Below are 14,046 nucleotides of genomic sequence, written 5' to 3' on the forward strand. Positions count from 1 at the left end.
GGTTGCCCTTAATGATTTTAAAGCTATTGTTGATGCATTTGTGAAAGTTTAAACAAAGAAAGACTAAATCAAATGTGTCACACACACACACATCGCCCTGAAGAGCCTCTTCTTTTGTGATAAGATCCACTAATGAATAATGGATTAAGAATGTGTGTGTGTGTGTGTGTGTGTGTATGCGCACGTGTGTTATGTGATCTGTGTAGAAAGCCCAGAAGACCTCAGAGATGACGACAAGCTGTATGAGGTCAACCTTGGAAGCTGAACATCGACTGATGACACAAGAGAGCAAACACTGTAAGCACAGAGTAATAATGATAACAATATTATAGAAATTATATTGACCCAATGTTTAAGATACACATGCTGAATAACAAGTAAGAATAATCAGACAAAGATGATTCATAAAATTAATTTATTTTTGCCCTTTTCAGTAAATTGCAGGCAGGATGATTATGATGATGATTATTATTTTATTAATGCTGTTGTAAATAACTTTACACTGTAATATTAATGTATGAACATGGTACCAGTAAAATACTGGCTGGTAAGAATATGGAGAACAAGGCAGTGACAGCTGGATAGTTTTGAGGAAAGGAGAAATAAATCATACTCAAGTATTTTTGTAAATACTGACCACCTGCAAGATACAGTACTGGGAAACAAACAAAACTGACTTATTCAACGGTGGTGAAGTTGGTTGACGGCAGTAACAGTTTTTTCTGCCTGTGTGACAGACCAGGAGGGCCCGGAGAGCTCGGTGGTGGACGGGGATCCGGTGATGAAGGGTGACGAAGACAAGGAAGAGGTTCTCTGTGCGGAGAATCAGAAGGAGCAGCAGCAGAAGAAACCTCGCAGGAAAGACACACCTGTCCTCAACTCCCCTCCGCATATACCAGGTCATGGCGCACACACACACACACGCACGCAGGCACACACACACACACACACACACATACTGTAAACATACACATACACACAAGGCTTAACCATGATTCCCTGAATAATGATGCTCTTAGGAGGAAAAAACCAAACCACTGCTTACATTTAAAGATGATAAGTTTATGTTGAGTCATATTTTCATGTATATTTTTACTTGCTGCCCTTTTGGAGCTGTGTGCCTACAGCATAAAGAATATTATTATGATGTTAGGGCATGGTTTGAATTAGAGTAAAGTTCTTTGTTCACAGAGTTGGTTGGGATATGAGCAATGCTATGGGATATTACAAGATTTCCCACAGCAATAATTTAAAAAAAAAGCTTTCTTGCTTTTTCTGAGGCTTTCACCTGTATCATATGGTTGTCATCAGATGAGATGTCAGTCATGTGGAATTGTAGTTGCTTTGACGGTTTGTCGATATAATCGGTCACTACTGGTAGTGTGGGACGAGTTATTCAACCAGACTATAGGATCAATAGTAGTCTTTTAATAGTCTTTTTGTTGTTGTTGCTGTGGCTTGTCCCTCAGGTGAACAGGTCCAACTGGTGCGATCTAGTGTGTATGGTCGAAGGACCTTGTGCTGTTTTTGTAACAAAGCCACAGGAAGTCGTTGGTCTATCAAGATGATTTTCCTTTCTATTCTGGAAGCTTGTATTGAACCACATTGCAGATGAGATGCCCTGCCTTATAGTTCTCAGAACAAGGTCCGGAAATCAGAGATGAGATAGTCCTATCTCATATAGGAGATAGGATTATGGTAAGTGTGGTTACCAAAAGGCTGCTCTGTGCCATGTAGAATGGTGATGGACTTTGGTGTCATATCGCCTCCTCGCTCCTCCTCAATAGTCTGGGGTTGTGTTGGTCCTTGGGGCCTCGGTACATCCACCCCCTCCTCGTACAGGACTCGCACTGGAGCCCAGCCTGAAAAGTCAATGAGACTCCAGACTGGTCCCAACATGTGGAACACATGGCGTCGGAGCTGAGGTGACAAGTCACTGAGCAGATATGTGGGAGCCACACTCGAGCTCAACCAGCCTGGTTGGGACAGGATGGTCTCCTCTGCTCCTGTTAAGGTTTAAAACAAAACTTTCAAGATAACCTGGCAGTTCTGGGGACAATTTGAGGGCTGCTGTACTCATCAGGGTCTGTATATCCAAGTTGAGGTAGCTCAAAGGGCCTTGATGGAATAGAGAGGGGCTGCAGTGGCTAAACAAGTAGATAAATCCAGGTGGAATGAAGGACTGCAATGGCGAATCCTCAAGGTTTCTTGTTCACCAGCCTTTATCATTTGAAAGTTACATCCTTGTCATGTGACTATTTTCAGGCTGCACGTGTATGGAAATAGTTCTTTTAATTAAAGCCAAAAGTACAAATAAATCACTTTAAAGCCAACAAACTGTAAGATTCCCTGTGTTGAATCTAATCAAAATGATGCAATTGAATTGAATTAATGTGTGTCATTTACAGAAAATTCTTATTAGTAGTTAGTAAGAAGTGAAATAGTAAGGACTCTGTGGCATTTCCGTCAACTTGAGTCAGGTAATTGTGGACCTCTAGTGGCCAAATCAATCATAACACTCTAATTGCATTTCACCAGCACCACTACTGCTGGCTACAAACACCAACAATTATTTAACCTGAACTGGCCAATGATATTAATATTCCTACAGTATTTTATTCTGGATGCACTCAAACATCTATCCACGAGGGAACAGGTGAAGTTCACGTGTCCGCTGCTTTTGCGACGATGTCTGAAGGACAATACTTATTTTTGTGGGTCTTTATAACAGCTCGTTCTATTACATTTGTAGTTTTATCATTGTCCCCGGATTTTTTTCCACTCATCACTTTTACAAGTATAAGGCCTCTCGAACCAGACGTCACAGTGAACCTGTTTCCCGCCCTGATGCTGATAACCTGTGTTTTTCTTCTCTTTAGGAGCAAGACTGCGTAAGTTGGAGGCGCAGATGGTCCACTTGGAGGATGCGGAAAAGGATGCGACGAATTAAAATGTTCTTTTGTTTCATGTTCACTGTTTCATTAAATGTTGCTTTGATCAAAAAAAATTGGATTCCATAAGTTTTGACCACCAAGTTTTTGTCCACTTTGATTGTGATATTTAACATTATTTTCTGACGTTGCGTGTTAGTATCACTTGTTTATCTATCATATTTTCTATGATTTATTTTCAGCCTCTGGAAAATCAACACGATGCACTGTCTGTGCATTTGAAAATATTTATTCATTGCACTGTAATAAAAACCTTGGCATACAACTTCTACAAATATCTAATACTTTTAGTCTCATTTATTGGTCCAACATTTTCACACATTGTGTGTGTGAATATCACCTGAAATCAAACAATCTTTAATCACAAACATTACAAAAGTGGTCAGGTGAATGATGCACAATATTTCTTCAATCCACTGGAATAATGCTTCAAGGTTTCTTGTAGTTAACTTCTGATATGTTTTTTCTTCTTCTTAATATCAGGCTCAATTCAAAATAAATGGCATTTTAAAGCTTTAAAACCTCTTAATGTTAAAAAATGTTTTTTAAAGATTTTTAAAATTCTACTTTTTTTGTCAGAATTTTGCATTAGAGATGTTTGTGCTTCAGTCTGTAAACATTAGCAGCCTGGACTCTTATTGTTAAGAAGTCTCAAAAAGGCACAACTAGGTGGTGGTGATTGTGCTGCGGTTTGGTATTGTGAGTCGAGGGAGTGACATTAGCTCTCAGGAATATAACAGTCGTGTCAAGTCAGAGCTCCCTGCCACCACCAGGCTAGCACCAGTCTGTCAGTGTTGCAGCATTAGTGTGTAGTAGTGTCCGACAAGACAGTATTGCATCACAGATTAACTTCTCCCCCTCAACTCCTTCCTAATTGATTTCTCTTCATGACATGAGTCATTGACTGTGTTTTCATACGCAGAGAATATAAAATACTGGCCTGGGTGTCGGGTCTTTTGGAAAGGTATCCTTATTGTTAACAGTTCTCTGTCAATAAAGAGGTATGAAAATGTGGCTCTGATAAATCATCTTTTACAAGCTGCTGCCATGCTTTTGGCATTTCCTATGCTGGAAAAAGTCTAAAGACCAGTTGGATGCTTATGTGCCACAGTGATGTGTCAACCAGAGTATTATAATTATACGTTTATATTCATCAAACCAAAGCTGGATTGCCTAGCTAACCCAGTTCAGAACTTCATTATCTGCGTATGCAAACCCAGGCAGTGACTCTGATTTGCACCGTAATGATGATGATGTCATCAGGGACGTCGTCACCGGGGGATTTACTTGTGCACCCGGTCCTCCAGAGCCTTCAGCTCCGCCCCCATCTGAACTGGCAGATCAGCTCCAACCTGCTGAGTGAAGTAGGCTCTCAACTCTTTGGTCTCCTTCTGCCAGAACGCCCTGGGCACATCGAACAAGGCGCCCATGTCCACCTTGCCGCCCAGGCCCTCGGTGTTGATGGTGCCGTCTTGTGGCAGCCAGCCGATGATGCTCTTCTTGGCCGCCTCGTCCTCCCTCTCCCGGCTGCAGCGCTTGAAGATCCATTCCAGCACGCGGGCATTTTCGCCGAAGCCAGGCCAGAGGAAGGCACCGGTGCTCGGGTTCTTCCTGAACCAGTTGACGTGGAAGATCTTGGGCAGGTGGGTGGGGGCCTTCCGGCTCTCCATGCTCAGCCAATGGGCGAGGTAGTCGCCAAAGTTGTAGCCGAAGAATGGCCGCATGGCGAAAGGGTCGTGCATGATCACCTTGCCTGAAGGTAAAGTAAAAATAAACTTCCTTATCACCCCAATATCTTCACTCTGTCAACTCTAATATTACCAAGTCAAAAGACAATCACCCCTGAAACACAAGTCTTTTTTTCAGAACTGTAAATCAAAGAATACGTTTACAGGAACTCGGACAACAGAGACGTCAGAGGCGTGTGAGTCTGTACCTTGATGCTCAGCAGCTGCCGTGGCCTCAGACCTCATTGAGGCTCCAACAAAGACTCCGTGTTGCCAGTTGAACGACTCGTAGACCAGAGGGACTCCTGACAACAACATTACATCACAGGACAGCTTTTGAAAGTTTTTAAATGTTGCTTAACTTCCAATAATAATTAAAAAAAAACATTTTTCATTGCATTTTTTTCATTGATAAATATACAAAAATGCATATAAACGCAAATTACATTATAACTGTTATAATATCTATGAAACTTCAGGAGGGCAGGGTTGTGACAATATTGTTTGTAATATATATTATTTGAAAAAAATCTTCCCTGAAATATATTAGCTTGAGTGTGGGAGAAACTGTGTATAGGAAGATGTCAACTGCTCAGGAATATTTTTCACCCATATTACAACAAAAATGAGGATTATAAATAATATTCCTACTTCTCTGCATCTCTTCAACCTCATCAGCAATTGCCCTTTTTTTCTGCTTTTTTTTTCAGAGTTCAACTCTGATATATTTATCTAGCAAAACATTGGTAATTCTAAATCATAGACACTTTCATTTAAAACATTTCTGCCATCTAATTGAAAAACTTAAACCTGTTATTGTTTTGTAATCACTACAATGTTTTCCTGTGACTTCAACACTATTGATTTACTGGTCCAAATTTTTTTTTTTTTATGTTCAGCCATCCTGGTCCGATGTGCCTCTCTCCCATATATACCACTTGTGTCACTGTGGCAAAACGCCAGAATATCAGCGTTAGAAGTGACAATTAGCTCAAATCCCTTAATGTGTATATAAAAGAGGCGCTAACCTTCTGGCCTCCTGCCTCCGAAGATAATGGCGTCGATGGGAACCCCCTCCTCGCTCTCCCACTGGGGGTCAACGATGGGACACTGAGCCGCCGGGGCACAGAAGCGGGAGTTGGGGTGGGCACACGGAGTCGAGCTTCCTGTTTACAAAGAGGAAACAAAAAATGTTGTAGGTTTTCTGTAATTATGCACCAAAGATATGGAACAAATTCCCATTAGACACATTCGTCCTCTGTTAACGTGTTTAAAACTGCTAAAAAACTCATTTTGCTTTTAATTATGCTTGCTTTTAAACACGTCTTTTCTGTTATTGTATCGTTTCTGTATCTTTTTGTTATATTATATTGTTTTTGTCATCCTTTATTGTCTGAATATGTTCAGATTTTTACTGTCTATTCTGTTTTAACTACTTTAAGTTCTTCATACTTTTTCATTTAAATGGATCCTTTAATGCCCCTCTGAGAATTTGCTTTGCACCGGGAGCATGAAAAGTTATTAAAAATACGTAAGGTATTACATATACATGACACCACTGAATATAACATCATAATCAAATAAAAATTACATATGATTACATTAGTTTGATTTATTGAGAATTCGTCATTTAAAAGGGAAGTGCTATACATAATGTCACTGACTAATTCCTACAGCTTTATTAGAACAAGTCTCCCTTTCTTTGGTCTGCAGAAAAGTCTTTAAAAACTTCATGAACTTAATAAAAAACATATACCCTCTGGATGATAATACCTTGCTTCCAGGTCTTGCCATGCCAGTCTGTAAGTGTGACGCCGGCGGCGGGGGGGTCCAGTCCTTCCCACCACACCCCTCCGTCACTGGTCTCGCCAACGTTGGTGAACACAGTGTTTTTGGCGATGGTTGCCATGGCGTAGGGGTTGGTCTTGTCTGAGGTGCCCGGAGCCACACCGAAGAAACCGTTCTCCGGGTTGATGGCCCTCAGTTTACCTACAAAAGGCAGACAATGTGTCATTAAAGATTTACTTACATCGCATGTGACCGGGCTCTGAACCTCCTGCTCACCTTGGCTGTCGAACTTCATCCACGCAATGTCGTCTCCAACACACTCAACCTTCCAGCCGGGCAGCGCTGGTTTCATCATGGCCAAGTTGGTTTTACCACAGGCACTGGGGAAGGCCGCTGCCACGTAACGCTTCACTCCCTGGGGGTTGGTGATGCCCAGGATCTGGGGGGGGCAACATGTCAAAACTCCAGTTTTACTCAAACTTTCACGGATAGCCATCACTGAAAGAAAGCAACCGTTTCACCACAACATAGAAGACAAAGCTAATCCCTGACATGTTATTTTCTAGTTTTTCAGGGTAAATATGCAAAAACATTCATCTCACGTGAAAAGATCAATAGAATTAATTAAAGATCAAGACCTCAAAATAGATTCCTGGCCATTCCATGGGGCCATGAAGTTCATTTCTACAATATTACTTACTTTGTTATTTTATCTTCAGTGCACAGTGAGCTCTGAAGTTCAATATTAGAGTTAAATTTTTCCCAGCCCAGGCCCCAGTGACAACATGACACCCTTCATTCTCACCAGCATGTGCTCTGCCAGCCAGCCCTCGTCCTTGGCAATGCGCGAGGCGATGCGGAGGGCAAAGCACTTCTTCCCCAGCAGAGAGTTTCCTCCATAGCCACTGCCAAAGGACAGAATCTGCCTGGTGTCCGGCAGGTGAGATATCAGCACCTTTTCTGGGTTACAGGGCCAGGAGTTGACCAGAGGAGCTGGAGCAGAAAACAGAGGAAGACATGGAAGTAGTTAAATCTTGTCAAATGTATACAGAGCACTAATAAAACTCGTTTAAAGATCTTGAAATCTGTACTTCTGAGTGGTAAAGGTCGTCCCAAAGAGTGCTGGCAGCGGACAAACTCCTCTCCTTCAGCCAGTTTGTTCAGGACAGGCGACCCCATACGCGTCATGATCCCCATACTGGCCACAACGTACGGAGAGTCCGTCACCTTGAAGAAGAACGACACGTTCAGCACCCTGATCCACATCCTGACACTTTGCTAACGTTATTTATTAGAATATAAATTATTGCTAGGCTTCGCTACGTGCTTTTTTTCTACATATCAAATTTTGGAGGAGCACAGTAATTACCTGGACACCATATTTACTCAGAGTGGAGCCTACAGGGCCCATGCTGAAGGGAATCACATACATGGTCCGACCTGCAGGGAGGAAAGAGAAGCACGTGCAACACATTAATGGAAGTTTCATCTTTCCACTACAAGCAATATTGTTTCTACAATGACAAATGTTGAAAATTAGGTAATATTAGGCCGGAGAAGCCGTGGCCTTTTTTCTTCACGGCACCAAATCAATTTTTTTTTACAAGTTTACACCAACAAAACCAGTGAAGAAAAAGAAAAGTACAAATGCAGAACATATAAAATGTCTTAGCTGTCAAGGATACACACAAGAGGAGAAGCTGAATTGTAAAAAAGGGTAATTTTTTTTTGCGAAAAACCTCGAAGGGCACTAAGGTTTGTGACATTTTTGGTGAATGAAGATGTCCTCATTTAAAGTAATTTTAACGCCACAAAAACATTGATACGGATGGAATTCTTCTCATTGTTAAAACAGTTGGTTAATGTTCAGAGTGATTTGCTAAGTTGGATGTCGGAGTCATTTCAAATAAAGGAAATGTGAAGACACCTGGCAACAAGGGAGAACCGTATGTACCTGCCATGCAGCCAGGGAAACGCTCCTCCCTGGCTCTCTGCCAGTCCGACTCACTCATCCAGCTGCCAAGCTGGCTCTTCGCCCCGTCAGCAGGGATGGGGATGGTGTCCCTTTGGCTCTTGGTCACAATCACAGTCTTGCTCTCCACCCGAGCCACGTCCTTCGGGTCCGTTCGTGCCAACCAACTGCCAACCGGGGGGGGGGGGGGTGATCAGTGCATGATGCAGAAAAAACTCAACGAAATGAAATATGTATACAACTCTGTGCACCATGTATGCATGCGTAGCCCTTACCAGTTGTCATATTTGGGAAGCTTCTTGACCATCCCATCCCTCTCCAGACCTGCAAGGATGTTGGCCGTTTCCTCTGGCGTCCCTGTGACCACATGTACCCCGGTGGGCTTGCACTCCTCCACCGCTCCTTTCACAAACTCAGCTACCGCCGGGGGCAGTGAAGAGATTGAGGCCAGGGACCGAGCCCTGACTGCCGTGCCAACACCACCCTGTCTGTTAAAAAAAATTTAAAAAAAAAAAACAATGTTAATCTTTTGACTGTAATGGAGAAGCATGAGTCGACAAGTTAATGACAAGCAAACAAACAGGACGCCCAGTGGCTGACTCAAAACACAAACACCGCAGGTGGACACACCTGTAAAACAGAATCCCATCATCAGCTGATTCAGTCCTGGGGTGGGGTATCAATGCAACCAGAGACCCTCAAACGCACCTGCCACATTCAGAGAGGCATGCGGGGGCCCAACTATTGTGTGTTAGCAGCATGATATTCACAAAAACCTGCCAGTGAGAGGGCTGCTGCAGTGGATGCTGTGTGTGTGTTTGTGTGTGTGTGTGTGTGTGTGTGTTAGCGCGTGCGTGCGTTCTAAATTCTGACCCATCCTAACAATGGAAAAACCAAAGTGTGTATGTTCCTTTGTTCTTTTGTCTGACTGTCTATGGACAGTCTGGGTGACCTCAGATGACCGCTTCAGAAGAAAAAAATAAACGTGTGTGTGTGTGTGTGTGTGTCTGTGTTGGTTTGTGTGTGTGTGTATTACAAATGTGTCATTCAGTTAAATGCCTATTCTGTTCTTTATCCTCAGGTGACAATTCTAAGGGAACTGTAAATACAATCTGCTCTACAACTTGTTTCAAACAAATCGACACACGTTCTCCCTCGAGTCTAAAATGAGGAGTTATGGGCTGTTTAGATAATGAAAATCATTCACACTCTTTTGCATCGGCGGTCGGCTCAAAGACGGTGATAGGGCACACACGCCTCCAGTTAGCTGCACTGAACGCGCACACATGCACGCGCAGACACACACACACACACACAGACACAGACAGAAGATAACATGTAACTTGACAGTGAGAGGGCAAAGAGCTAAGATCAGTCTACCTCCAGGCTCAGGGTTCAAACTCTCCGGGTGTTTAACCATTGATGTGGACCTCAGTTGTGTTGAAAATGCTGATTCAGGGACAGACAGACTGAATTATCAAATATACATACATACATATATGTGAATATATATATATATACATACATACATACATATATATATATATATATATATATATATACACACATATGAATTCCTGACACGTCAACCACTTTCAGAAGTTGTTGTTGGTATACAAGTATATCTTTGTGCTCCTGCCTTTATTTGATAAAGACAATGAAGGAGAGACAGGAAGTAGATGGCTCTCTACCCATTCATTGGCTTTCAACTAAAAGAACAGGGGAGTTACTGTATCGCAGCACCACAGGCCGTCCTTTAGCCTCGCAAGACCAAAAAAAAAAAGTACAATAAAAGGCACTTTGTCTAAATCTGTGATATTAGATGACCAGATCTCCTTTAATAAGCTCAACGTTCATTTAGTCTCTTTTGCCTTCGCGCAAAATCAATAACCTGTGCTCCCAATCATCAACCCTCTCACGCCGCTAATTACTGTAATCATTAGAGCAGTGCTGAACATTATCTCCAGTGTGACCTGGATAAGGAGACGGGCTCGGGTTGAATTTGGGTTTAATCGACAGAGGCCAACTGTTAATTGTTCATCGTCGTGGGCTGAATCTCGGGACTGTGGCCGCCTCGAGCGAGAAGCCGCGCTGTGGGCCGAGCACTCGTCTTTCTCCTTTGAAATCTTTTAGGAATCCTGAGCAGCCTTCGATGACCTCTGCTCCCAATTTTGCCCCATAGCCATTCAACACCCCCACGCCCTTTGTCTCTGCCTCCCCATTCCTCACCCCATCCCCCAAACCTGATAAGCATGAGCATGCCTCCACTAGACAAATTATGCGTGAACTTAATGAGACCAGCGGCTTCCAGGGCAAACCATTGAAATGTGACAATTAGGAGGGTAACATCAATCTGTTTTTAAGGGGGGTGATTTTCTTAAATGATATACATCATCAAGAACAGGAGATACAGACAGATGTAGATTATCCAAATATTCTGTTTTCCCTCCCTGCCTGTCTCTTTTCCAGTTAGACAAGTTTCCCTCCTTTAACACACCACCAGGTCTGCAGGCCAATCCACACACAGCACAGGCAGACACAACTATGACCCCTAACCCCCTTCCTCCTCCTCCTCCTCCTCCAGTGCCCTTATGGATCCTGGCCCCTGTAGGTGCAGAGGACTACATGCATTGGAGCAGCAGATCCCAGCTGGTAGTAACACTCGCTACATGCACACACGTGCTGCAGTGCGAGAACACGCTCCGGGGGCCGTCCAGACTCACAACCATGGCATTGTCAATCTGGCAAGCAGAAATGCAAACACACGAGGTGTCCTGACAGCAACTCACATGTACCACCGTGGTGTCAGCCAGTCACTCACATGGGTCTTTAATGAATAAATATATACACACGTGTGTGTGTGTGTGTGTGTGTGTGTGTGTGTGTGTGTGTGTGTGTGTGTGTGTGTGTGTATTGATCACTCCTGAGGCTGCCTATGGGAGGGACAGGGGAGGAGCAGGAAAAGGAGGGAGGGAGGAAGACGCCACTTTTTTCTTTTCTTTTTTTAACAATTGCATACCTCACTGATATGCTGACGTGTTATTTGTTGTAGTTTAATACATAATAAGACACCAACATGCCTTCGTGTTAATAAAAAAAGTCAATACTAAGGTGAGCCAGCCTGACGCTTTTGCAAACAAAGTCATATTGTTACATAAGTGCTGAACATCCTGTCCCAGAAGCGGCTGCATGTTGTCGATCTACAGATGTGGAGGGGGCTCGTGGTCCCAAGTGCTCTAACTCTGCGTCGGAAGAAAAAAACATGAAAGTGTCCTCCTCGGTGGAGTCATTTTAAAAGAAGTATTTCTGTGTGCATGCGAGTTTAACAAACAGACATTGTTCATAGCGCATGATTGCGTGTAAGCAGGTGAAATACATTTCTCGAATTCTCCGCATGAAACTTTTTTTGTCTCGTTTTGTTTGCTGGAGCCAGCGAGTGGCTCTCCTCCGAGCGGTCGCTCGGTCCCGGCGCGGCGCCGCCTTAAAGGGACAGTGCACTTCAGCGGCTAAAACGAACAGGTTTGAAATTCACAAGACACAATGAACGAAAGTCCCGGCGACTCACCTCCGCAGGACTCCCAGCAGAAGACACGACATGTTGCCCCCCACCCCCTCAACAAAAAAAAAAATAAAAATAAATAAAATAAAAAGGAGCTTATAAAAACAAAGAGCGCTAGAAAGAGGGGCTCATGTAGGTGATGTTGAAGAGGCAGCGACGTGTGCGTGTGTGTGCGCGCTCAGACGGGACCTTGCACTTTGTTCACACTGAGACACCTGGATGCTGCTGCGCACACAGTCCACACACAGTTGTCGATTGCTCCGCTCCGCCTGCCCTCGGTCCCCGGTGTCCGGCTCGGATCGCTCCGCTCCGCAGCTTCAGTCCATGTCGCTGCGCCGCCGACCGGCTGACGCAAGTTCCTCCGCCACGGACAACAACCAACAACCCCGCGAGGAGGAGAGCAGAACCCGGAAACACGAGCGAACGGAAACAGGCTCAGGCCCCGGGTTTTCACATGAACCGTCCCCCCCCCCCCCCCCCCCCCCCCACACACACACACACACACACACTGGAGGAGGAAACCTCCTGCAAAACGACTTTTTATTTCATCAGTCAATGTCCCATATGCAAGATCTGTGGAGGCCCATGGCTGCCGGTGAAAGAATAAAACAGACAAAACAAGAATAATAGTTTCACAAATAACAGATGAAATGTAATAATTATGAGATTTTATAAAAGTCATAATTATGAGAGTGTAACTCCAAATTGTGAGATGCTAAGTTTTATTTGTAGTGTAAATAGAAATAACGATAGGCACCATCGAATAATAATAATTATGAGACGGTAAATTGAACATTTATAAGATAACGGTGAGCGACTGAAGTCCCTTCTCCATCGCCTCACCGACACCTATTGTCACATACTAGTGATTTGGCAAATTTAATAAACCAGAGCGGCACTCAGTCGAGTGCATGTACCTCCGCCAAGGCCGAACAATCCTACACATCAATGTTTAGAACTTATAGTAGAAATATATAAGAGATTTTTTTTAAAAGTGGAAAAAAAGAAATCCACATCCACAACAACATTTAATAGGTTTACCCCAGGCCCAGGCTCAATCCCTCCACCAGGTATAGTAGAAACATATAAAAATGTCACCGGGTCCGGAAAGTGAAGCTAATGGCTAAACCTGTATTCTCTCGAATGACCAGCAGAGGGCGACTCTACTGGTTGCAAAAAGAAGTCAGTTTTTATAGAAGTCTATAATGACTCTAAATCTTACTTGATTTATAATGTCAATAAGCATTTTCCTGAGGAGTGTATGGTCTCAATCTGTACTTTCAAGTCTTATTCAATATAGCATGATGTTCATTTAGTAAATGATGGTCCCTGTTGGAGTAAAATCAGCGATGAGCACTGTATGCATTAGGGCGTGGATACCGTGGGACTGACAGCAAGTACTGTCCAATAGGTACAGCTCGTAGGTAAAGGTGGATGTGTACTGGAGGAGCCCTCTGTCATCTAAAGGGTGACAACATAACCTCCTTGGTGGAACAATGTAATAATTTAGTTAAAAATAATTTCTGAGTCCAGTCTAAGAAGGTCCTGGAAGACATCCCCAGGGTTATTTTCTATATTCCTTTTTTTTTTTTCATCTACAAAGAAAGCTCCCGCCACAGCCTCAGAAGACTAAACACAGCTGTTTTCAGAGTCTTTGCACTGCTCCTCATGACAAATACAATTTGGTGGTTTGACCCTTTCATTTATGTGCACTGAAAGTAAAGGCCTTCATGCAATTCTTAATGTTTATTTGTGTCATGGATGGTTCCAGCCACTTTCCTCGCTCCATTACATCTTCAATACAGTCACCAAAATAAAACATTCAGAGAAACCACATGGGAGAATAAAGCAGGTTTCTAAAAAAGGTTTCAAGTGGCAGAGTGCAAAAGAAATGTCTTGTATCTATAAACCCGCTGAGTGTTTTCTCGATTAATCCATTAATGATTAATCGATGAGTGAGAAATGCCACAGAGGCCTATTTGTACTCAATAAACCCAAAATATAGGAAAAGGTAATGTTCAAGAGTGCTGCAATTTGTTTAGCTTGTGA

At 43.2% G+C, this 14,046-nt stretch overlaps 2 protein-coding genes across 2 annotated transcripts in view; one reads left to right on the forward strand and one right to left on the reverse strand.

Moving 5' to 3' along the window:
- The window catches only part of ppp1r17 (protein phosphatase 1 regulatory subunit 17), a 3,419-nt gene extending 403 nt beyond the window's left edge, over positions 1-3,016 (forward strand). Inside the window, exons 2-4 of the mRNA XM_035619345.2 lie at positions 207-297; positions 738-899; positions 2,880-3,016. Of these exons, the coding sequence (XP_035475238.1) occupies positions 228-297; positions 738-899; positions 2,880-2,950 (303 nt within the window). The 5' untranslated portion in view covers positions 207-227 and the 3' untranslated portion in view covers positions 2,951-3,016. The remainder of the gene's footprint in view (positions 1-206; positions 298-737; positions 900-2,879) is intronic.
- A 148-nt stretch (positions 3,017-3,164) lies between these two features.
- pck2 (phosphoenolpyruvate carboxykinase 2 (mitochondrial)) lies at positions 3,165-12,423 on the reverse strand. The gene is made up of 11 exons (XM_035619344.2): positions 12,004-12,423; positions 8,714-8,926; positions 8,421-8,605; positions 7,836-7,906; positions 7,558-7,693; positions 7,272-7,459; positions 6,743-6,905; positions 6,452-6,667; positions 5,707-5,844; positions 4,888-4,983; positions 3,165-4,704 (listed from the first exon to the last, which is right to left on the reverse strand). Exons 1-11 carry the CDS (start codon positions 12,033-12,035, stop codon positions 4,235-4,237), a joined length of 1,908 nt encoding a protein of 635 aa, XP_035475237.2. The 5' UTR covers positions 12,036-12,423; the 3' UTR covers positions 3,165-4,234.
- Between the last annotated feature and the right edge of the window lie 1,623 nt (positions 12,424-14,046).

This window comes from Scophthalmus maximus, chromosome 21, assembly GCF_022379125.1.
Source record: "Scophthalmus maximus strain ysfricsl-2021 chromosome 21, ASM2237912v1, whole genome shotgun sequence".
Classification (NCBI taxonomy): domain Eukaryota; kingdom Metazoa; phylum Chordata; class Actinopteri; order Pleuronectiformes; family Scophthalmidae; genus Scophthalmus; species Scophthalmus maximus.